Consider the following 27,616-nt stretch of genomic DNA (forward strand, 5'->3'; position numbering starts at 1 on the left):
GACGTGGTATCATTAAAAACCTCTCGTCATTTCTCACGTCTGTTTTCGTGACAGAACGTAGTTTGGGAGATCAGAGAAGCTCGTCTGTGAGTCCAGTTGGTGATAGATGGTGTAGTGTGAAACCCCCTATCACTGATCAGTTGTGTAGTGTTAACTACACAACTACTGACAGACTCCCGAGTGCAAGAGATCCAGTCGTGTAGTGTGAACTGTACAGCGAATCAGAAAGTCTTGTAGTGTGAACTTAGCATACCACATAGTTGTGTTTGCTGGGTGAATACATCAGTAAATTGTTAATAGTGACAGTATATGTGTCCTTGTTAATTGAAAATAAAACATCTCTGCTATTCTGTTTAGATTTATTAGCACAAAGTCAAAAGAAAAAAGCTATCGTTCACCAAAACACAAACACATGGTAACAGAGCCTCCCTACACATGCTCCGATTCATGCATAGGCTGCGCAAAGTGTGTAAGGTGCGTTTGTACTTTACGTATGTACAGTTTACACTATTGAAAGCAAAGTATTCAAAAACTTACAATTTTCCAATGCCTACCAGCGTACTGATGTGTGTTAGGATCATAACATAATAAACCCAGCAGCGCAGGAGAGGAGGAGCGAGGTGAGCATGTAAGATGTGAGAGTCTGTACACGCATGATCTTCAGTAAAAGTAAAAATAAAGTAACGATTCCATCACACTAGTATCGATCTGAAACCAATACCAATGTTGGTATTGATAATATCGATATTTGGATCGATCCGCCCACCACTAGTACATGACTCAATCACAAGTGGGCCACATAATGAACCTTGTGGGAAAGTTTGCAAGGAGAAGATCTGTCAGGATGTTCCTCTAAGTTAGAAATTAACCAAAGCTATGGTGGGAGCTCAGTGGTTAAGGTACTGGACTGGCAACCAGAGTGTTCAAGTTTTAATTCCCACAATTTCCAAGTAGCCACTGTTGGGTCCCTGAGCAAGGCCCTTCACCCTCAAATGCTCAAAATTGAGGGCAGTCATAATTGTAAGTCACTTAAAAATAATTAAAATTATCCGCTAAATGCCACAAATGGCCCTTTAAATGGGTAGACTTTATTATCGCTAATTTCATGACAAGTTGTGAACACAGGTTCAGCTTGTGTGATGTGATTGTAGAGAAGGTTGTGATTATGAAATGATGGGTTATTTTTAGGTGTTGACCTTCTGTGCTGTTTGCTAGTTGCATTTCTAACTGTTGTTTATAACATTTTGCAGCACTGTAGGAGAGGAGGAGTTTTTGGAGGAATGGGGGTGGGTCTTTGGGGGCTGAGGTCCAAGAATAACGGTTCACTACTCCATTTACATTCAGTCGTGGTGCCAGCTCATGTGAAACATGTACAAAGTACAGAGAGTTAAATCACCCCGGTTCTAAATTATTTACTTTGTGTTTCGTTTTATAGAGTAAAACAGGTTAAACTGTCATTTATTTATTGGAGTATAAACCGACCTGAAGAGGAACAGGAGCAGATCTGAGAGAGAGAGAGCTGGACCCTCCCTGCTGCTGCTGTTTAACGTGTCGCATTCTACCGTAATTCAATTATAATTCTATCATAATTCTATTATACTTTTATACTTTTTTTTATATATAATTATACTTTTAGCTGCAGAGTTTTTATTCGGTTCTTGTTGAATGAAATGTGAGAGATTTATGGATGTTGGATGGAAGGAGGCTGCAGCTTTCAGAGGAGAATAAAAAGGTAAAAATATACAGAACATTTATATACATTGCGGATTAATATCGAACATTTACTTTATTTATCTTTATTTTTTGTGAAAGGTTCGACCACGCTACCGTTAGAAAGACGAAAGTGAAAGTAAATGTCAGTATTACTCCCGCTCATTTTTACTAAAATAAACTCTAATAAAAACACGTTTGACTTTAATCTGCTGCTGTGATTATAAAATATTTCTGAATTGTTTGTATTTATAGAATGATTTTAATAACGGTTCAGTGTGGGTCTGTAGGAAACACTGACATGTTACATTCATGTGAACATTTTTAATCTCGCACAGACTGGAATTATTACATTTATTTAACTGGTTTAAATTTCTGCTTCGATTCCCAGTATAACAAATGGAGTCGGTGTCAATATCTGGATCTAAAATAAATCTGACCAGTTATCTTTGATTCCAGCACTGACGTGTGTGAACACCCCTCACACTAACACCAGATTACAGTGAACATTATTACATCTGATCCAGATCCGATTTGGACATTCGCCTGACATTCCACTTTCTTTTGGCTCGTTCTCGGTTAATAAACATCCAAAAATAAATTTAATTGCACAAAATTATACCTCAGTAAACAAGAAACAAACTACAATAAAATTTGTTTGAAAAGTTTTTTCTGTTAATTTTTATTTAACGTTGAAATGCTGAAATGCTAAAGAAGTGCTAAGGGAGCGTCTATAAAGTGCTGAGGTGGTAATGCCAGTGGCATGTACCATCTAATACACCTTTATTAAGTTACAGTTACAGGTTACAGTAAACACCGAGAAACGCAACATTTGAAAAGACAAAGATTGTAGTAGTTAACTAGTCTCCTATACTAGTTACTACAACCACAATACAAATTAAAAGATTTTCTTGAATTTTGTTAATTTTTTTGATTTTTGGTTCATTACTGCACCCATGCCTTGGGACTTTTATTTTTTATTGTGGTTTAGTACAGGAGACTAGTTAACTACTACAATCTTTGTCTTATCAAAATTTGCATTTCATGATTTAAAATTTTTTTTTTTTTAATTATTTGATTACTTTCTGCACCCATGCCTTGGGACTTTTAATTTGTATTGTGGTTGTAATAACTAGTATAGGAGACTAGTTAACTACTACAATCTTTGTCTTATGAAATGTTGCGTTTCTCGGTGTTTACTGTAACCATGTAGTAGGACTTAATAAAGGTGTATTAGATGGTACATGCCACTGGGTCATTACTACCTCGGCACTGTATAGACGCTCCCTTAGCACTTCCTTAGCATTTCAGCGCAGATGCGCCTCACATTTACCAAATAACGTTCAATAAAAATTAACAGAAAAAACTTTTCAAACTAATTAAATTGTAGTTTGTTCCTTGTTTACTGAGGTATCAGTTTGTGCAATTTAATGTATTTTTGGACGTTTATTAACCGAGAACGAGCCGAAAGAAAGTCGAATGTCAGGCGAATGTCCAATATAAAACTAACTTCACCACGGTCACAAACTTACCCAGCATTCACATTTAATACAGAAATGAACCAGATCTGTATTTAATCAGCTTTACATTCAATCTGGGATTAAATAAGAAGCTACAAACAGGAAGCTATAAAAGTTACTTTACAATCAACTTTTTATTAGACTTTATTAGATTCTGTAAGAAACACTATATGGTGTGAGATGTTCTACACGATTGATAAGCGGGTTTAAAATCATCACTGGATTAATTAAGAAGCTAAAAATGCTTTAAAAAATATTTCCAGTGACTGTATTTAAGTGTCACCACAGTGGATCACTGGTCCTCATACGAGATTTGGCAAAGTTTTATTTCTGATGCAAACTTTTTTTATAGTTATACGAGCTTGGGAGTGGCACTGAGAGATCACACTAACAAGTGCACCTACTAATGTCTAAACTGCCCCCCTCGATATAGTCAGGTCTGAGATTCAAACCCTAGATCTCAGTGTTTTTGGGCTAGTGTAATTTACTGCTGCACCACCCAATAGTACTTTATATATGACGTGTAAATAAGTTATTCTGTGTAGATACGCTCACAGTGTGTTCCATTTATACTCACTGTACTGTTTCAGATAAGAATTTATTATATTAAACATCTGAAAGTAAAAAAAGAAATAACTTCATTCTTCACACACACGTTCTAAATGTGTTATTCATCAGTTCTTCTGGATGCTGTTGTGGACAACCTGATACAGAAAACAAAGTGGGAAATAAAAATAAATCACTGGTAACGTTGAAAACCATCGATAGCCATAAATGGACTTTCATCTTATTGTTTAGGCAAAGATTATATTTTAACTGTCATAAAATACACCGATCTACTTTTATAGTAGGTGGTGTGTAGCCGTCAATTCTTAGTTTTATTTTTTATTATGATGAGGTGACAGACGTTTCTTAGCCCACCAGCTCTGAGATCCAGGTTCAAATCTCAGCAGGTATTATTGGCTGGCTGAACGTCTACACAAACATGATTGGCTATGTCTAACGGGGTGGCTGAAGTTTACACCTAGTTTAAATCCTTTCAGACTCTTAAACCTCTGTGTATAAAAGGAAATGAAGCTATACAATCATGTCTTGTACTGTGTGTTTAGGTGATCATCATATGCAGTAAGTTTTAATGTATTTTAATCACATTTGGTGTAAAATGAACTTTATAGAGAATAAACTTATATACACTGCTCACAAAAATTAAAAAGAAGCATTTGATTTTTTTAATTAAACAAGAACATCAGAAAAGCAAACGACAAGTCAAAGAAAGTTGTTAGATTATGCAAAATGAGATGCAAAACCAACTTTTATTTCATTGGTGAAATTGCACTATACAAAAAGCTGAAAGTGCTGGATTATCTGCACGTTCCCTGATCTTGAAAGTGCACATTCTTCAATTTACCAGCCCTTGCAATTAGGGTTGGGCGGTATTGCCGATTTTCATACCGTCATACCGTCTTCAGGAAATACCGCGGTATACGGTGTCGCGGACAAACTTTACAGTGTACACACGAGTGTAATTACAATATTTCAATGTTTTATTATAAAAAGATTTAACAATCTGAACGTCAAACATTAGATAGATAGATAGATAGATACTTTATTGATCCCGAAGGAAATTAAAGGGTTGCTTATCTTATCTGATCTATAATAAATACGCATGAGTATAAATGCACGTGTATCAATTACACTAACACAAACATTAACACATAACATTTTGGCATCGTAATCTCTCTCTGCCCACACAAAACAGAATAACAGCAGCTAAACACTTCAATATATTTCAAAAGTTAACTGCTTAGTTTATAGTTACAGATATTTCTTAAAAGTGTAAGAACGTGTACGATTAGTTCTGCCTGTAATCCAGAATTAAGTTCTATACCGTAACAAAAAATATGAATGTAAATGTTCATGCTGCGATGACGGTGATGTAAAGTAATGTTAAAATAATTCAAAGTCCAAACATTTGAGTGGTTAACGAGAACGCTACTTTACATGTCACACAAGCTCAGTGCAAAACACGAGCACGGAAACGGTACAAATCCGATCTCTTCCCTACACACTCGCTCCCTACGCCCTATAGTGCGCTTCACTTTCTTAAAGAGCCAGACAATATATTTTATAATTCACATTACACGACAGGTGAGACATTCTTTTTTCTTAATATAGCGCTTTTATTTAGGAAAAAATAGTTCTTACATAGGCAGGAAAATCTATGGCAGACACGAGTCAGAACAGCGGATTGGGCGTAACGTTATTAGTGTGATTGCAGAATGCAAGCACACTATTGTTATTCTTATTTTCGTTTTCAATATATTATTACCATTCTGCCCGTTTTTTGTCTCCCTTTCTTCGTCCGCAATTTTCGAGATATCGACCCCGTTCCAGTGCCAAATCGTCCGGCCCATACGGGAATGGACTGCTTGTATACAGCTTTTGGATTGAACCAACACTGTGCCCACAGTGCCCGTTTTAAGGTGCCCGTTTTGCCCCATTGACTCCCATTCATTTTGAAAAAAATTTCGAGCTATCAACGCCGTTCCAACCCTTGATCGACCGGGTCATTAATTAGCGCCCAAATCCAAAAAAGCATCCGGATATGCCCATCCGTGTGGCATTTTAGTGCACTATGCCTGAAAGCTGTAAATGAGACACAGCCGATCATAGATTGCGCAATACCATTGACTTCCATTCATTTTTTTTGAATGGTTATTTAATGGTTATTTCTATAACCTTTATTTAACCTATAAGAGCCCCATTTACTTCCATTAATTTTTTGGAAATTTCTAGATATCAACGCCGTTCCAACTGTAAATCATCCGGGCAGTTAATGACACCCCAACCTGGATACAGCATGGTCATACGCAGCCCCGCCCGCCTGCCACGCCCACTTTTTTATATTTCAAGATATCAACACCGTTCCAACTGTAAATCATCTGGCCAGTTAATGACACCCCAACTTGGATACAGCATTGTCATACGCAGCCCCGCCCGCCTGCCACGCAAACTTTTTTAATATTTCGAGATATCAACGCCGTTCCAACTCTAATTTGTTTAGCCCACTGATGACACCCCGACTTGGATACAGCATGGTCATACGCAGCCCCGCCCGTCTGCCACGCCCGTTTCTGAGATGTCCGGACGTCGACGCTGTTCCCAGCTTAGATACGGCGTTCGGATAAGCGCGCACGCACGTCGACCGGCACACGGCAATCACACTCGCATTTTCTCCGGAAATGCACTCTCTAGTTGTTATTTTCGTTTTCAATATTTTATTATTATTCTGGCCGTTTTTGTCCGTGCTTCTTCTCCCGCAGTTTTTGAGATATCGACCCCGTTCCAGCGCCAAATCATCCGGCCCATACGGGAATAGAGCGCTTGTATACAGCTTTTGGATCGAACCAACACTGTGCCTACAGTGCCCGTTTTAAGGTGCCCGTTTTGCCCCATTGACTCCCATTCATTTTGAAAAATATTTCGAGCTATCAACGCCGTTCCAACCCTTGATCGAATTTTTGGACAAAAATCTTGACACCTTTGGCTTTCCATAGAACGTCAACGTGATGACGTAGGCGGCATCTTCGGGCCCGTTCTGAGAACAGAAAATGGCCGCCGATAAAAAATCTAATACTTTAGTTACAGACCAAAATAAGTCAGTGATTTTTAAGGTGAAAACGCTGCACAGAATGAAATTATAAGCCAGTAACACTTAGCAGTGAGCGTCATATCGTTCGCGTTGCAACAGAAAAGAAGATATTTATATCCGTTAGCTTCAAGGCTAACGGATGCATTAAAATCAATGGCAATGGCTAAATGCTAAAAGGAGGGACCGAAGTGTGAGCACTGTGTAAGTGCACTATGCCTGAAAGCTGTAAATGAGACACAGCCGATCATAGATTGCGCAATACCATTGACTTCCATTCTTTTTTTTTTATGGTTATTTAATGGTTATTTCTATAACCTTTATTTAACCTATAAGAGCCCCATTCACTTCCATTCATTTTTTGAAAGTTTGAGATATCGACGCCGTTCCAACTCTAAATTGTAAAGCCCACTGATGTAACCCCGACTCAGATACAGCATGGGGACTCGATCCCACGCCCACCTGCCACGCCCGGTTTTCAGCCCCATTCACTTCCATTCATTTTTTGGAAATTTCGAGATATCAACGCCGATCCAACTGTAAATCATCCGAGCAGTTAATGACACCCCAACCTGGATACAGCATGGTCATATTTTAAGATATCAGCGCCGTTCCAACTCTAATTTGTTTAGCCCACTGATGACACCCCGACCTGGTCATACGCAGCCCCGCCCATCTACCACGCCTGTTTCTGAGACGTCCGGACGCCGACGCTGTTTCGACTCTGAGCCGCCCGGCCCGTCGACGCCGCTCCCAGCTTAGATACGGCGTTCGGATAAGCGCGCACGCACGCCGACCGGCACACGGCAATCACACTCGCATTTTCTCCGGAAATGCACTCTCTAGTTACTGTATGCTCCTTTTTCTCAACACTTGTGCTCGATTTACCCCTCCCACCCCTCCCTCACTGTGGATGCGCGCGTGTCCTAAAGTCTCAGTTTTCAAGGTAAACCTGAAGCAGAAATTTGGCACTTCACATTTAAAAAATACCTTCACCATTTTGTAATACCGTCACCATTTTTAAATACCGCGGTATACCGTAATACCGTCATACCGCCCAACCTTACTTGCAATGCCCCTGCAACACGATTTGCCTGAATGCAAAGCCTGGAGAGCCATAGGACGTCTTGACGCTGGTCAAACACAGACAACAGTGGCAACAGCACTTGGAACATCCCAACACGTGATTAGCAGACTGTGGAATCGCTTTCCAGAGACTGGCACGGTACGAAGAAGATGAGGGCAGGGTCGCCCATCTGCCACAACAGCAAGAGATGACCGCTACTTGACCTTATTGAAGAGGAACAAGCGCAGCAATGCAACAGAGCTGTGGGGACAGTTTTTGCAGTCACTAGACGACAGATATGCACCCAGAGCATACGAAATAGGCTCCATTGTGTTGGACTGCATGCCCGGCGACCAACGGTATACATTCCGTTATCTGCTGAACACCGTAGAACCCGTAGAAGGTGGGCTGATGAGCATCGTCATTGGACCCGTGATAAGTGGTCAACTGTCCTCTTCTCTGATGAGTCCCGGTTCATTCTGCAGCCTGACCATCATCGTGTCCTGTTCTGGTGTGAACGAGGAACACGGGAGAATCCACGTTTCATGTGAGAAAGGGACTACCATCCTCACCATGTTCTACCATTCACACTATGTTCTACCATCCTCACCATGTTCTACCATTCACACTATGTTCTACCATTCACACTATGTTCTACCATCCTCACTATGTTCTACCATCCTCACTATGTTCTACCATCCTCACCATGTTCTACCATCCTCACCATGTTCTACCATTCACACTATGTTCTACCATCCACACCATGTTCTACCATCCACACCATATTCCAGGGGCCAGGGGCCAGTGATAGCTCAGTGGTTAAGGTACTGGACTAGTAAGCAGAAGGTTGCTGGTTCAAGCCCAGCCACCACCGAGTTGCCACTGTTGGGTCCCTGAGCAAGGCCCTTAACCCTCAATTGCTTATTGTGTAAGTCGCTTTGGATAAAAGCGTCTGCTGAAAATGTAAATGTAAAATATTCTACCAGTCACACCATGTTCTACCATCCACACCATGTTCTACCATCCACACCATGTTCTACCAACCACACCATGTTCTACCATCCACACCATGTTCTACCAACCACACCATGTTCCACCATCCACTACACCATGTTCTACCATCCACACCATGTTCTACCAACCACACCATGTTCTACCATCCACACCATGTTCTACCAACCACACCATGTTCTACCATCCACACCATGTTCTACCATCCACACCATGTTCTACCAACCACACCATGTTCTACCAACCACCACACCATGTTCTACCATCCACACCATGTTCTACCAACCACACCATGTTCTACCATCCACACCATGTTCTACCAACCACACCATGTTCTACCATCCACACCATGTTCTACCATCCACACCATGTTCTACCAACCACACCATGTTCCACCATCCACTACACCATGTTCTACCATCCACACCATGTTCTACCAACCACACCATGTTCTACCATCCACACCATGTTCTACCAACCACACCATGTTCTACCATCCACACCATGTTCTACCAACCACACCATGTTCCACCATCCACTACACCATGTTCTACCATCCTCACCATGCTCTACCATCCACCACACCATGTTCTACCATCCTCACCATGCTCTACCATCCACCACACCATGTTCTACCATCCTCACCATGCTCTACCATCCACTACACCATGTTCTACCATCCTCACCATGTTCCACCATCCACTACACAATGTTCTACCATCCTCACCATGTTCTACCATCCACACCATGTTCTACCTTTACTGACCTAAATAGTAGATATTGATAAAGGCTAAGTTCTTTAGCATGTACCGCTAAGGGTTCTAACCAAGGTTATAATAGTTTTGGATTTTTCATTATAGTTTAGTTTTATTTCGTTTTGACTTTTTTTTTCTCTAATTCAGTTAGTTTTAATTAGTTTTTATAATTTTTTTAATGCTTAGTTTTAGTTTAGTTTTTATTAGTTCTAGTATTAGTTTTAGTTTTTTCATACTTTGGGTTATTTTTCACTTGCAGGATTCAAAAAGGTCAGAGTAAGTATTGTGTAATAAAAACTCAACAAAAGATACCATTTAAAAAATGTATTAAATTACTGTTGAACAACCAACTGTCCACAAAAACTGTAACAGTCCACAAGATAGCAGCCGTAAGTGCAAAATGTGTGTAATACTGCTGCTGAAAATAGTCAATAGACTAAGGACACACATGAACATAATAATTAGGGCTGTCAAGTGATAAAAAATGTTGGGCCCCCTCAACAAATTGCAGATGCTGATAGCTGATCAGAATTATTTAAAAGTCACTCAGAAGTTCCACTTCAAGTCCAGATTCCTGCATCTGGTATTTTTAATGCACAGTTTTAGTTATTTTAATTTTACTTAACAAAAATATTATAATAATATAATAATAACGACCTGGCGAGTGCAGCCAGTGGGGGGGCAGTGAGGTGAGTGGTTGAGTTCATGTCGTGGAGGCCCCCCTGCCAGGGGCCCCGGTGCACCTTTTGTATCTGCTGTAGTTTTTCCTGCACTTGTAATTCACACAAGAACTATTTTTCCTTAAAAAAGGGGCTATTCTAAGAAAAAGGATGTTGTTTTCTAACGTCTCACTGGTCATGTAATGTGAATTACAAATATATTGTCTGGTCCTTTAAGAATGTTAAGTGCACTATAGGGCATAGGGAGCAAGTGTGTAGGGAAGATCTCTGAATTGACCGTGTCCGTCTGTGCTTATGTTGTTCTTAATCAGCGTTCTGCTTCATGCACTTTTAAGAAATGCAATTAACCACAGAGACACATATTTACGTGGCACAAACAGCTCAGTATAAATACACTGCTCACAAAAATTAGGGGATATTTCAAAATGAATATGAAGCAATTAAAAAAAAGGACTGGCCTTCACGTTCTCCAGACCTGAATCCCATTAAACAAGCTTGGGATGCACTGGGTAGACGTCTGGCAAACCGTCCGATGCCTCCCACAACACTTCTTGAGCTGGAAGTTGCCCTGGATTAATTGGCAGAGGATCCCACAAGAACTGCTGGACAATCTGATCCTGTCCATGCCCCATCGCTGTCAGTGTGTTTTGGCAGTCTTGGGTGACCGTACACCCTACTGAACAGTCAATGTGTTGCACTCTCGTCCAGTTTAACATGCTTCTGTTCACCTCCACCAATATGTCACTTGCTACTCAATAACAATAATTGAGTTTGAATCTCATTTGCATAATCGAACAACTTTCTTTGACTTATCGTTTGCTTTTCTAATGTCCTTGTTTAATAAAAAAAAAAAAATCAAATGCTTCTATTTTATCGCTTCATATTCATTTTGAAATATCCCCTAATTTTTGTGAGCAGTATAGTTTGATTAAATGTTTTCATTTTGAGAATTTTTTTTAATTGCGATTAAAAATGTAACGTATTAATCGCGATTACGACAGCCCTAATAATAATATAAACTAATTCATGAGACACACATCAGGGAGCTTAATGTGAGAACAACATAAACGTAACTTTTGCTGTGGTCATTTTGCAGGCTAGCGTGGTGAGCAGAAACAGAACGTAAACATGAAGTGCCGTCAGGGACCAATCTCAATCCGCTCCCTACTCACTCCCCCTCTCCACTCCGCCTCCGTTTGCGCGTTCACGTGGAGTGTCCCTCTGTAGTGGAGTGTTAGTGAGGAGGGAGCGGATTGGGAAAGGCCGCATGAGGTACACTACGGTGCCGGCAGCAAACGTAAAACTGCTTGAGTGGAAATTATCGATTTCATATCAGATCACAAGGCTCATAAATAAATTGACAAACACGAAATCGAAGGGTATTCTCTCTATCATTTCAGTACGTTTTAGTTAGTTTTGTACACACACAATACAGTTTCAGTTAGTTATCGGTTTTTCTTTTAATTACCGTTTTTATTTATTTCAGTTAACGAAAATGTTTTTTCAATTTCAGTTTTCGTTATTTCGTTCGTTTTCGTTAACGATAATAACCCTGGTTCTAACATATCTTCTCTCTGTGGTATTTAGTGAGGGTGAAGACAGACCCCCCTCTCCATCACCCAGTGGTGTATCCATGAAGAGTGAGGGGTCAATGCTCCAACCTCTCACCTTTAAAGCTGGAGCAGCATCACAGAGAAGGTACTGATTTATCTTCTCATGATCTTCACCAATCACACCATGTTCTACCATCCTCACCATGCTCTACCATCCACCACACCATGTTCTACCATCCTCACCATGTTCTACCATTCTCACCATGTTCTACCATTCTCACCATGTTCTACCATCCACCACACCATGCTCTACCATCCACACCATGTTCTACCATTCTCACCATGTTCTACCATTCACACCATGTTCTACCATTCACACCATGCTCTACCATCCACACAATGTTCTACCATCCACACCATGTTCTACCATCCACACCATGTTCTACCATCCACACCATGTTCTACCATCCTCACCATGCTCTACCATCCACCACACCATGTTCTACCATCCACACCATGTTCTACCATCCACCACACCATGTTCTACCATCCACACCATGTTCTACCATTCTCACCATGTTCTACCATCCACACCATGTTCTACCATCCTCACCATGTTCTACCATCCTCACCATGCTCTACCATCCACCACACCATGTTCTACCATCCACACCATGTTCTACCATCCACACCATGCTCTACCATCCACCACACCATGTTCTACCATCCACACCATGTTCTACCATTCTCACCATGTTCTACCATTCACACCATGTTCTACCATTCTCACCATGTTCTACCATCCTCACCATGCTCTACCATCCACACAATGTTCTACCATCCACACAATGTTCTACCATCCACACCATGTTCTACCATCCTCACCATGTTCTACCATCCTCACCATGCTCTACCATCCACCACACAATGTTCTACCATCCACACCATGTTCTACCATCCACACCATGTTCTACCATCCTCACCATGTTCTACCATCCACCACACCATGTTCTACCATCCTCACCATGTTCTACCATCCACCACACCATGTTCTACCATCCTCACCATGTTCTACCATCCTCACCATGTTCTACCATCCACCACACCATGTTCTACCTTCCACACCATGTTCTACCATCCACACCATGTTCTACCATCCACACCATGTTCTACCATTCTCACCATGTTCTACCATCCTCACCATGTTCTACCATCCACACCATGTTCTACCATTCTCACCATGTTCTACCATCCTCACCATGTTCTACCATCCTCACCATGCTCTACCATCCTCACCATGTTCCACCATCCACTACACCATGTTCTACCATCCTCACCATGTTCCACCATCCACTACACCATGTTCCACCATCCACTACACCATGTTCTACCATCCTCACCATGTTCCACCATCCACTACACAATGTTCTACCATCCTCACCATGTTCTACCATCCACACCATGTTCTACCTTTACTGACCTAAATAGTAGATATTGATAAAGGCTAAGTTCTTTAGCATGTACCGCTAAGGGTTCTAACCAAGGTTATAATAGTTTTGGATTTTTCATTATAGTTTAGTTTTATTTCGTTTTGACTTTTTTTTTCTCTAATTCAGTTAGTTTTAATTAGTTTTTATAATTTTTTTAATGCTTAGTTTTAGTTTAGTTTTTATTAGTTCTAGTATTAGTTTTAGTTTTTTCATACTTTGGGTTATTTTTCACTTGCAGGATTCAAAAAGGTCAGAGTAAGTATTGTGTAATAAAAACTCAACAAAAGATACCATTTAAAAAATGTATTAAATTACTGTTGAACAACCAACTGTCCACAAAAACTGTAACAGTCCACAAGATAGCAGCCGTAAGTGCAAAATGTGTGTAATACTGCTGCTGAAAATAGTCAATAGACTAAGGACACACATGAACATAATAATTAGGGCTGTCAAGTGATAAAAAATGTTGGGCCCCCTCAACAAATTGCAGATGCTGATAGCTGATCAGAATTATTTAAAAGTCACTCAGAAGTTCCACTTCAAGTCCAGATTCCTGCATCTGGTATTTTTAATGCACAGTTTTAGTTCTTTTAATTTTACTTAACAAAAATATTATAATAATATAATAATAACGACCTGGCGAGTGCAGCCAGTGGGGGGGCAGTGAGGTGAGTGGTTGAGTTCATGTCGTGGAGGCCCCCCTGCCAGGGGCCCCGGTGCACCTTTTGTATCTGCTGTAGTTTTTCCTGCACTTGTAATTCACACAAGAACTATTTTTCCTTAAAAAAGGGGCTATTCTAAGAAAAAGGATGTTGTTTTCTAACGTCTCACTGGTCATGTAATGTGAATTACAAATATATTGTCTGGTCCTTTAAGAATGTTAAGTGCACTATAGGGCATAGGGAGCAAGTGTGTAGGGAAGATCTCTGAATTGACCGTGTCCGTCTGTGCTTATGTTGTTCTTAATCAGCGTTCTGCTTCATGCACTTTTAAGAAATGCAATTAACCACAGAGACACATATTTACGTGGCACAAACAGCTCAGTATAAATACACTGCTCACAAAAATTAGGGGATATTTCAAAATGAATATGAAGCAATTAAAAAAAAGGACTGGCCTTCACGTTCTCCAGACCTGAATCCCATTAAACAAGCTTGGGATGCACTGGGTAGACGTCTGGCAAACCGTCCGATGCCTCCCACAACACTTCTTGAGCTGGAAGTTGCCCTGGATTAATTGGCAGAGGATCCCACAAGAACTGCTGGACAATCTGATCCTGTCCATGCCCCATCGCTGTCAGTGTGTTTTGGCAGTCTTGGGTGACCGTACACCCTACTGAACAGTCAATGTGTTGCACTCTCGTCCAGTTTAACATGCTTCTGTTCACCTCCACCAATATGTCACTTGCTACTCAATAACAATAATTGAGTTTGAATCTCATTTGCATAATCGAACAACTTTCTTTGACTTATCGTTTGCTTTTCTAATGTCCTTGTTTAATAAAAAAAAAAAAATCAAATGCTTCTATTTTATCGCTTCATATTCATTTTGAAATATCCCCTAATTTTTGTGAGCAGTATAGTTTGATTAAATGTTTTCATTTTGAGAATTTTTTTTAATTGCGATTAAAAATGTAACGTATTAATCGCGATTACGACAGCCCTAATAATAATATAAACTAATTCATGAGACACACATCAGGGAGCTTAATGTGAGAACAACATAAACGTAACTTTTGCTGTGGTCATTTTGCAGGCTAGCGTGGTGAGCAGAAACAGAACGTAAACATGAAGTGCCGTCAGGGACCAATCTCAATCCGCTCCCTACTCACTCCCCCTCTCCACTCCGCCTCCGTTTGCGCGTTCACGTGGAGTGTCCCTCTGTAGTGGAGTGTTAGTGAGGAGGGAGCGGATTGGGAAAGGCCGCATGAGGTACACTACGGTGCCGGCAGCAAACGTAAAACTGCTTGAGTGGAAATTATCGATTTCATATCAGATCACAAGGCTCATAAATAAATTGACAAACACGAAATCGAAGGGTATTCTCTCTATCATTTCAGTACGTTTTAGTTAGTTTTGTACACACACAATACAGTTTCAGTTAGTTATCGGTTTTTCTTTTAATTACCGTTTTTATTTATTTCAGTTAACGAAAATGTTTTTTCAATTTCAGTTTTCGTTATTTCGTTCGTTTTCGTTAACGATAATAACCCTGGTTCTAACATATCTTCTCTCTGTGGTATTTAGTGAGGGTGAAGACAGACCCCCCTCTCCATCACCCAGTGGTGTATCCATGAAGAGTGAGGGGTCAATGCTCCAACCTCTCACCTTTAAAGCTGGAGCAGCATCACAGAGAAGGTACTGATTTATCTTCTCATGATCTTCACCAATCACACCATGTTCTACCATCCTCACCATGCTCTACCATCCACCACACCATGTTCTACCATCCACACCATGTTCTACCATTCTCACCATGTTCTACCATTCACACCATGCTCTACCATCCACACCATGTTCTACCATCCACACCATGTTCTACCATCCTCACCATGTTCTACCATTCACACCATGTTCTACCATTCTCACCATGTTCTACCATCCACCACACCATGCTCTACCATCCACACCATGTTCTACCATTCTCACCATGTTCTACCATTCACACCATGTTCTACCATTCTCACCATGTTCTACCATCCACCACACCATGCTCTACCATCCACACAATGTTCTACCATCCACACCATGTTCTACCATCCACACCATGTTCTACCATCCACACCATGTTCTACCATCCTCACCATGCTCTACCATCCACCACACCATGTTCTACCATCCACCACACCATGTTCTACCATCCACACCATGTTCTACCATTCTCACCATGTTCTACCATCCACACCATGTTCTACCATCCACACCATGTTCTACCATCCTCACCATGTTCTACCATCCTCACCATGCTCTACCATCCACCACACCATGTTCTACCATCCACACCATGTTCTACCATCCACACCATGCTCTACCATCCACCACACCATGTTCTACCATCCACACCATGTTCTACCATTCTCACCATGTTCTACCATTCACACCATGTTCTACCATTCTCACCATGTTCTACCATCCTCACCATGCTCTACCATCCACACAATGTTCTACCATCCACACAATGTTCTACCATCCACACCATGTTCTACCATCCACACCATGTTCTACCATCCTCACCATGTTCTACCATCCTCACCATGCTCTACCATCCACCACACCATGTTCTACCATCCACACCATGTTCTACCATCCACACCATGTTCTACCATCCTCACCATGTTCTACCATTCACCACACCATGTTCTACCATCCACCACACCATGTTCTACCATCCTCACCATGTTCTACCATCCACCACACCATGTTCTACCATCCTCACCATGTTCTACCATCCTCACCATGTTCTACCATCCACCACACCATGTTCTACCTTCCACACCATGTTCTACCATCCACACCATGTTCTACCATCCACACCATATTCTACCATTCTCACCATGTTCTACCATCCTCACCATGTTCTACCATCCACACCATGTTCTACCATTCTCACCATGTTCTACCATCCTCACCATGTTCTACCATCCTCACCATGCTCTACCATCCTCACCATGTTCCACCATCCACTACACCATGTTCTACCATCCTCACCATGTTCCACCATCCACTACACCATGTTCTACCATCCTCACCATGTTCTACCATCCTCACCATGTTCCACCATCCACTACACCATGTTCTACCATCCTCACCATGTTCTACCATCCACACCATGTTCTACCTTTACTGACCTAAATAGTAGATATTGATAAAGGCTAAGTTCTTTAGCATGTACCGCTAAGGGTTCTAACCAAGGTTATAATAGTTTTGGATTTTTCATTATAGTTTAGTTTTATTTCGTTTTGACTTTTTTTTTCTCTAATTCAGTTAGTTTTAATTAGTTTTTATAATTTTTTTAATGCTTAGTTTTAGTTTAGTTTTTATTAGTTCTAGTATTAGTTTTAGTTTTTTCATACTTTGGGTTATTTTTCACTTGCAGGATTCAAAAAGGTCAGAGTAAGTATTGTGTAATAAAAACTCAACAAAAGATACCATTTAAAAAATGTATTAAATTACTGTTGAACAACCAACTGTCCACAAAAACTGTAACAGTCCACAAGATAGCAGCCGTAAGTGCAAAATGTGTGTAATACTGCTGCTGAAAATAGTCAATAGACTAAGGACACACATGAACATAATAATTAGGGCTGTCAAGTGATAAAAAATGTTGGGCCCCCTCAACAAATTGCAGATGCTGATAGCTGATCAGAATTATTTAAAAGTCACTCAGAAGTTCCACTTCAAGTCCAGATTCCTGCATCTGGTATTTTTAATGCACAGTTTTAGTTATTTTAATTTTACTTAACAAAAATATTATAATAATATAATAATAACGACCTGGCGAGTGCAGCCAGTGGGGGGGCAGTGAGGTGAGTGGTTGAGTTCATGTCGTGGAGGCCCCCCTGCCAGGGGCCCCGGTGCACCTTTTGTATCTGCTGTAGTTTTTCCTGCACTTGTAATTCACACAAGAACTATTTTTCCTTAAAAAAGGGGCTATTCTAAGAAAAAGGATGTTGTTTTCTAACGTCTCACTGGTCATGTAATGTGAATTACAAATATATTGTCTGGTCCTTTAAGAATGTTAAGTGCACTATAGGGCATAGGGAGCAAGTGTGTAGGGAAGATCTCTGAATTGACCGTGTCCGTCTGTGCTTATGTTGTTCTTAATCAGCGTTCTGCTTCATGCACTTTTAAGAAATGCAATTAACCACAGAGACACATATTTACGTGGCACAAACAGCTCAGTATAAATACACTGCTCACAAAAATTAGGGGATATTTCAAAATGAATATGAAGCAATTAAAAAAAAGGACTGGCCTTCACGTTCTCCAGACCTGAATCCCATTAAACAAGCTTGGGATGCACTGGGTAGACGTCTGGCAAACCGTCCGATGCCTCCCACAACACTTCTTGAGCTGGAAGTTGCCCTGGATTAATTGGCAGAGGATCCCACAAGAACTGCTGGACAATCTGATCCTGTCCATGCCCCATCGCTGTCAGTGTGTTTTGGCAGTCTTGGGTGACCGTACACCCTACTGAACAGTCAATGTGTTGCACTCTCGTCCAGTTTAACATGCTTCTGTTCACCTCCACCAATATGTCACTTGCTACTCAATAACAATAATTGAGTTTGAATCTCATTTGCATAATCGAACAACTTTCTTTGACTTATCGTTTGCTTTTCTAATGTCCTTGTTTAATAAAAAAAAAAAAATCAAATGCTTCTATTTTATCGCTTCATATTCATTTTGAAATATCCCCTAATTTTTGTGAGCAGTATAGTTTGATTAAATGTTTTCATTTTGAGAATTTTTTTTAATTGCGATTAAAAATGTAACGTATTAATCGCGATTACGACAGCCCTAATAATAATATAAACTAATTCATGAGACACACATCAGGGAGCTTAATGTGAGAACAACATAAACGTAACTTTTGCTGTGGTCATTTTGCAGGCTAGCGTGGTGAGCAGAAACAGAACGTAAACATGAAGTGCCGTCAGGGACCAATCTCAATCCGCTCCCTACTCACTCCCCCTCTCCACTCCGCCTCCGTTTGCGCGTTCACGTGGAGTGTCCCTCTGTAGTGGAGTGTTAGTGAGGAGGGAGCGGATTGGGAAAGGCCGCATGAGGTACACTACGGTGCCGGCAGCAAACGTAAAACTGCTTGAGTGGAAATTATCGATTTCATATCAGATCACAAGGCTCATAAATAAATTGACAAACACGAAATCGAAGGGTATTCTCTCTATCATTTCAGTACGTTTTAGTTAGTTTTGTACACACACAATACAGTTTCAGTTAGTTATCGGTTTTTCTTTTAATTACCGTTTTTATTTATTTCAGTTAACGAAAATGTTTTTTCAATTTCAGTTTTCGTTATTTCGTTCGTTTTCGTTAACGATAATAACCCTGGTTCTAACATATCTTCTCTCTGTGGTATTTAGTGAGGGTGAAGACAGACCCCCCTCTCCATCACCCAGTGGTGTATCCATGAAGAGTGAGGGGTCAATGCTCCAACCTCTCACCTTTAAAGCTGGAGCAGCATCACAGAGAAGGTACTGATTTATCTTCTCATGATCTTCACCAATCACACCATGTTCTACCATCCTCACCATGCTCTACCATCCACCACACCATGTTCTACCATCCACACCATGTTCTACCATTCTCACCATGTTCTACCATTCACACCATGCTCTACCATCCACACAATGTTCTACCATCCACACAATGTTCTACCATCCACACCATGTTCTACCATCCTCACCATGTTCTACCATCCTCACCATGCTCTACCATCCTCACCATGCTCTACCATCCACCACACCATGCTCTACCATCCACCACACCATGTTCTACCATCCACACCATGTTCTACCATTCTCACCATGTTCTACCATTCACACCATGTTCTACCATCCTCACCATGCTCTACCATCCACACAATGTTCTACCATCCACACAATGTTCTACCATCCACACCATGTTCTACCATCCACACCATGTTCTACCATCCTCACCATGTTCTACCATCCTCACCATGCTCTACCATCCACCACACCATGTTCTACCATCCACACCATGTTCTACCATCCACACCATGTTCTACCATCCTCACCATGTTCTACCATTCACCACACCATGTTCTACCATCCTCACCATGTTCTACCATCCTCACCATGTTCTACCATCCACCACACCATGTTCTACCTTCCACACCATGTTCTACCATCCACACCATGTTCTACCATCCACACCATGTTCTACCATCCACACCATGTTCTACCATTCTCACCATGTTCTACCATCCTCACCATGTTCTACCATCCACACCATGTTCTACCATTCTCACCATGTTCTACCATCCTCACCATGTTCTACCATCCTCACCATGCTCTACCATCCTCACCATGTTCCACCATCCACTACACCATGTTCTACCATCCTCACCATGTTCCACCATCCACTACACCATGTTCCACCATCCACTACACCATGTTCTACCATCCTCACCATGTTCTACCATCCACCACACCATGTTCTACCATCCTCACCATGCTCTACCATCCACCACACCATGTTCTACCATCCTCACCATGCTCTACCATCCACTACACCATGTTCTACCATCCTCACCATGTTCCACCATCCACTACACAATGTTCTACCATCCTCACCATGTTCTACCATCCACACCATGTTCTACCTTTACTGACCTAAATAGTAGATATTGATAAAGGCTAAGTTCTTTAGCATGTACCGCTAAGGGTTCTAACCAAGGTTATAATAGTTTTGGATTTTTCATTATAGTTTAGTTTTATTTCGTTTTGACTTTTTTTTTCTCTAATTCAGTTAGTTTTAATTAGTTTTTATAATTTTTTTAATGCTTAGTTTTAGTTTAGTTTTTATTAGTTCTAGTATTAGTTTTAGTTTTTTCATACTTTGGGTTATTTTTCACTTGCAGGATTCAAAAAGGTCAGAGTAAGTATTGTGTAATAAAAACTCAACAAAAGATACCATTTAAAAAATGTATTAAATTACTGTTGAACAACCAACTGTCCACAAAAACTGTAACAGTCCACAAGATAGCAGCCGTAAGTGCAAAATGTGTGTAATACTGCTGCTGAAAATAGTCAATAGACTAAGGACACACATGAACATAATAATTAGGGCTGTCAAGTGATAAAAAATGTTGGGCCCCCTCAACAAATTGCAGATGCTGATAGCTGATCAGAATTATTTAAAAGTCACTCAGAAGTTCCACTTCAAGTCCAGATTCCTGCATCTGGTATTTTTAATGCACAGTTTTAGTTCTTTTAATTTTACTTAACAAAAATATTATAATAATATAATAATAACGACCTGGCGAGTGCAGCCAGTGGGGGGGCAGTGAGGTGAGTGGTTGAGTTCATGTCGTGGAGGCCCCCCTGCCAGGGGCCCCGGTGCACCTTTTGTATCTGCTGTAGTTTTTCCTGCACTTGTAATTCACACAAGAACTATTTTTCCTTAAAAAAGGGGCTATTCTAAGAAAAAGGATGTTGTTTTCTAACGTCTCACTGGTCATGTAATGTGAATTACAAATATATTGTCTGGTCCTTTAAGAATGTTAAGTGCACTATAGGGCATAGGGAGCAAGTGTGTAGGGAAGATCTCTGAATTGACCGTGTCCGTCTGTGCTTATGTTGTTCTTAATCAGCGTTCTGCTTCATGCACTTTTAAGAAATGCAATTAACCACAGAGACACATATTTACGTGGCACAAACAGCTCAGTATAAATACACTGCTCACAAAAATTAGGGGATATTTCAAAATGAATATGAAGCAATTAAAAAAAAGGACTGGCCTTCACGTTCTCCAGACCTGAATCCCATTAAACAAGCTTGGGATGCACTGGGTAGACGTCTGGCAAACCGTCCGATGCCTCCCACAACACTTCTTGAGCTGGAAGTTGCCCTGGATTAATTGGCAGAGGATCCCACAAGAACTGCTGGACAATCTGATCCTGTCCATGCCCCATCGCTGTCAGTGTGTTTTGGCAGTCTTGGGTGACCGTACACCCTACTGAACAGTCAATGTGTTGCACTCTCGTCCAGTTTAACATGCTTCTGTTCACCTCCACCAATATGTCACTTGCTACTCAATAACAATAATTGAGTTTGAATCTCATTTGCATAATCGAACAACTTTCTTTGACTTATCGTTTGCTTTTCTAATGTCCTTGTTTAATAAAAAAAAAAAAATCAAATGCTTCTATTTTATCGCTTCATATTCATTTTGAAATATCCCCTAATTTTTGTGAGCAGTATAGTTTGATTAAATGTTTTCATTTTGAGAATTTTTTTTAATTGCGATTAAAAATGTAACGTATTAATCGCGATTACGACAGCCCTAATAATAATATAAACTAATTCATGAGACACACATCAGGGAGCTTAATGTGAGAACAACATAAACGTAACTTTTGCTGTGGTCATTTTGCAGGCTAGCGTGGTGAGCAGAAACAGAACGTAAACATGAAGTGCCGTCAGGGACCAATCTCAATCCGCTCCCTACTCACTCCCCCTCTCCACTCCGCCTCCGTTTGCGCGTTCACGTGGAGTGTCCCTCTGTAGTGGAGTGTTAGTGAGGAGGGAGCGGATTGGGAAAGGCCGCATGAGGTACACTACGGTGCCGGCAGCAAACGTAAAACTGCTTGAGTGGAAATTATCGATTTCATATCAGATCACAAGGCTCATAAATAAATTGACAAACACGAAATCGAAGGGTATTCTCTCTATCATTTCAGTACGTTTTAGTTAGTTTTGTACACACACAATACAGTTTCAGTTAGTTATCGGTTTTTCTTTTAATTACCGTTTTTATTTATTTCAGTTAACGAAAATGTTTTTTCAATTTCAGTTTTCGTTATTTCGTTCGTTTTCGTTAACGATAATAACCCTGGTTCTAACATATCTTCTCTCTGTGGTATTTAGTGAGGGTGAAGACAGACCCCCCTCTCCATCACCCAGTGGTGTATCCATGAAGAGTGAGGGGTCAATGCTCCAACCTCTCACCTTTAAAGCTGGAGCAGCATCACAGAGAAGGTACTGATTTATCTTCTCATGATCTTCACCAATCACACCATGTTCTACCATCCTCACCATGCTCTACCATCCACCACACCATGTTCTACCATCCACACCATGTTCTACCATTCTCACCATGTTCTACCATTCTCACCATGTTCTACAATCCACCACACCATGCTCTACCATCCACACCATGTTCTACCATTCTCACCATGTTCTACCATTCACACCATGTTCTACCATCCACCACACCATGTTCTACCATCCACCACACCATGTTCTACCATCCTCACCATGCTCTACCATCCACCACACCATGTTCTACCATCCACACCATGTTCTACCATTCTCACCATGTTCTACCATTCACACCATGCTCTACCATCCACACAATGTTCTACCATCCACACAATGTTCTACCATCCACACCATGTTCTACCATCCTCACCATGTTCTACCATCCTCACCATGCTCTACCATCCTCACCATGTTCTACCATCCTCACCATGCTCTACCATCCACCACACCATGTTCTACCATCCACACCATGTTCTACCATCCTCACCATGTTCTACCATCCTCACCATGCTCTACCATCCACACCATGTTCTACCATTCTCACCATGTTCTACCATCCTCACCATGCTCTACCATCCACACAATGTTCTACCATCCACACAATGTTCTACCATCCACACCATGTTCTACCATCCTCACCATGTTCTACCATCCTCACCATGCTCTACCATCCACCACACCATGTTCTACCATCCTCACCATGTTCTACCATCCACACCATGTTCTACCATCAACACCATGTTCTACCATCCTCACCATGTTCTACCATCCACACCATGTTCTACCATCAACACCATGTTCTACCATCCTCACCATGTTCCACCATCAACACCATGTTCTACCATCCTCACCATGTTCCACCATCCACACCATGTTCTACCATCCTCACCATGTTCTACCATCCACACCATGTTCTACCATCCACACCATGTTCCACCATCCACACCATGTTACACCATCCACACCATGTTCTACCATCCACACCATGTTCTACCATTCACACCATGTTCTACCAATCTCACCATGTTCTGCAATTGAAACTGAACTAAATATCTATAAAGATTAAATTTTTCAGTACCTTCACATTTTCATTGTAATTTCTGTTTTTAGTGAAAATGAAGAAATATCAACTTCTCCAGCTCCCAGTGGTGTATCCATGAAGATTGACCAGTCATTAGACCCCCCTCTCAACTTTAAAGCTGGAACAAGACCTCAGAGAAGGTACTGATTTATCTTCTCATGATCTTCACCAATTGCATCTTCAGAAACCACATCATGTTCTACCATCCACACCATGTTCTACAATCCACTCTTTGTTCTACCATCCACACCATCCATGTTGTACCATCCACACCATGTTCTAGTGATTGCACCATGTTTTACTATTCACACCAAGTTCTACCATCCACACCCCCTCGTGGGGATTCGGGGTAGAATAGGTCCCCAGCCTCCTCAGGCTGCTCTTATGATGCGATTGAATGAGGCCCCTTTTTTGCCATGAGGTGTGACTCATTTCTGCGGAGAAAAGGATCCTGGTTTTTAAGGGGAGTGATGGCTGAGGCTGCCATTTCCCCAACACAACACTTTAGCCCCGACTTTGCATAGACGGGAGGTTGGAGAGGCCCGCTCCAATCAATCAGCTGGTCAGGACATGCCCTAGGTTGTATCTCATATGAGATCCCTTGAAGGCGCTGGCTCAGGGTCAATCAAGCATCAATAACACCTGGAGGTTTGAATATATCGCCTATGTATCTCTGGTGCATAACCGCTGGAGTTCCGCAGCTCTGTGCACCCCCTTGTTGGGCTCCGAGGTGGGTGGGGAGCATGGGTGATGAACGATTCAACAAACAACTATGGCTACTAAACACATCTCCAAACGACGACTGATGGAATATGATGACGACCCAGATCTGGATACTAGATGCAATTAGGGCTGCAACTATCGATTACTTTTGTAATCGAGTATTCTATTGATTATTCCAGCGATTAATCGAGTAATCGGATAAGAAATACTTTTGCTTGAATAAAGAGCAAAAGTAAATACATAAAAGATTAAATACGACATATCTCTTGAAACAAACTATATATTTTTATTACTTGTATACAGGACAGTTTGAAGGGTTTATTATGTGTATGTATGTGTATATATATATATATATATTGTGTATATATATATATATACAGTGTATCACAAAAGTGAGTACACCCCTCACATTTCTGCAAATATTTTATTATATCTTTTCATGGGACAACACTATAGAAATAAAACTTGGATATAACTTAGGGTAGTCAGTGTACAACTTGTATAGCAGTGTAGATTTACTGTCTTCTGAAAATAACTCAACACACAGCCATTAGTGTCTAAATGGCTGGCAACATAAGTGAGTACACCCCACAGTGAACATGTCCAAATTGTGCCCAAAGTGTCAATATTTTGTGTGACCACCATTATTATCCAGCACTGCCTTAACCCTCCTGGGCATGGAATTCACCGGAGCTGCACAGGTTGCTACTGGAATCCTCTTCCAATCCTCCATGATGACATCACGGAGCTGGTGGATGTTAGACACCTTGAACTCCTCCACCTTCCACTTGAGGATGCGCCACAGGTGCTCAATTTGGTTTAGTCCATCACCTTTACCTTCAGCTTCCTCAGCAAGGCAGTTGTCATCTTGGAGGTTGTGTTTGCGGTCGTTATCCTGTTGGAAAACTGCCATGAGGCCCAGTTTTCGAAGGGAGGGGATCATGCTCTGTTTCAGAATGTCACAGTACATGTTGGAATTCATGTTTCCCTCAATGAACTGCAGCTCCCCAGTGCCAGCAACACTCATGCAGCCCAAGACCATGATGCTACCACCACCATACTTGACTGTAGGCAAGATACAGTTGTCTTGGTACTTCTCACCAGGGCGCTGCCACACATGCTGGACACCATCTGAGCCAAACAAGTTTATCTTGGTCTCGTCAGACCACAGGGCATTCCAGTAATCCATGTTCTTGGACTGCTTGTCTTCAGCAAACTGTTTGCGGGCTTTCTTGTGTGTCAGCTTACTTCTGGGATGACGACCATGCAGACCGAGTTGATGCAGTGTGCGGCGTATGGTCTGAGCACTGACAGGCTGACCTCCCACGTCTTCAACCTCTGCAGCAATGCTGGCAGCACTCGTGTCTATTTTTTAAAGCCAACCTCTGGATATGACGCCGAACACGTGGACTCAACTTCTTTGGTCGACCCTGGCGAAGCCTGTTCCGAGTGGAACCTGTCCTGGAAAACCGCTGTATGACCTTGGCCACCATGCTGTAGCTCAGTTTCAGGGTGTTAGCAATCTTCTTATAGCCCAGGCCATCTTTGTGGAGAGCAACAATTCTATTTCTCACATCCTCAGAGAGTTCTTTGCCATGAGGTGCCATGTTGAATATCCAGTGGCCAGTATGAGAGAATTGTACCCAAAACACCAAATTTAACAGCCCTGCTCCCCATTTACACCTGGGACCTTGACACATGACACCAGGGAGGGACAACGACACATTTGGGCACAATTTGGACATGTTCACTGTGGGGTGTACTCACTTATGTTGCCAGCTATTTAGACATTAATGGCTGTGTGTTGAGTTATTTTCAGAAGACAGTAAATCTACACTGCTATACAAGCTGTACACTGACTACTCTAAGTTATATCCAAGTTTCATGTCTATAGTGTTGTCCCATGAAAAGATATAATGAAATATTTGCAGAAATGTGAGGGGTGTACTCACTTTTGTGATACACTGTATATATTGTGTATATATATATACAGTATATATATATATATATATATATATATATACATATACATATATATACAGTATATATACAGTATATATATATATATATATATATATATACAGTGTATCACAAAAGTGAGTACACCCCTCACATTTCTGCAAATATTTCATTATATCTTTTCATGGGACAACACTATAGAAATAAAACTTGGATATAAGTTAGAGTAGTCAGTGTACAACTTGTATAGCAGTGTAGATTTACTGTCTTCTGAAAATAACTCAACACACAGCCATTAATGTCTAAATGGCTGGCAACATAAGTGAGTACACCCCACAGTGAACATGTCCAGATTCTGCCCAAATGTGTCAATATTTTGTGTGACCACCATTATTATCCAGCACTGCCTTAACCCTCCTGGGCATGGAATTCACCAGAGCTGCACAGGTTGCTACTGGAATACTCTTCCACTCCTCCATGATGACATCACAGAGCTGGTGGATGTTAGACACCTTGAACTCCTCCACCTTCCACTTGAGGATGCCCCACAGGTGCTCAATTGGGTTTAGTCCATCACCTTTACCTTCAGCTTCCTCAGCAAGGCAGTTGTCATC

At 41.1% G+C, this 27,616-nt stretch overlaps 1 protein-coding gene across 1 annotated transcript in view; it reads left to right on the forward strand.

Moving 5' to 3' along the window:
• The first annotated feature begins 1,356 nt into the window (after nt 1-1,356).
• Nucleotides 1,357-27,616, forward strand: part of LOC134323457 (uncharacterized) — a 92,921-nt gene continuing 66,661 nt past the window's right edge. Inside the window, exons 1-6 of the mRNA XM_063004983.1 lie at nt 1,357-1,732; nt 11,979-12,089; nt 15,681-15,791; nt 19,538-19,648; nt 23,066-23,176; nt 24,350-24,460. Of these exons, the coding sequence (XP_062861053.1) occupies nt 1,695-1,732; nt 11,979-12,089; nt 15,681-15,791; nt 19,538-19,648; nt 23,066-23,176; nt 24,350-24,460 (593 nt within the window). The 5' untranslated portion in view covers nt 1,357-1,694. The remainder of the gene's footprint in view (nt 1,733-11,978; nt 12,090-15,680; nt 15,792-19,537; nt 19,649-23,065; nt 23,177-24,349; nt 24,461-27,616) is intronic.

This window comes from Trichomycterus rosablanca, chromosome 11 (assembly GCF_030014385.1).
Source record: "Trichomycterus rosablanca isolate fTriRos1 chromosome 11, fTriRos1.hap1, whole genome shotgun sequence".
NCBI lineage: Eukaryota > Metazoa > Chordata > Actinopteri > Siluriformes > Trichomycteridae > Trichomycterus > Trichomycterus rosablanca.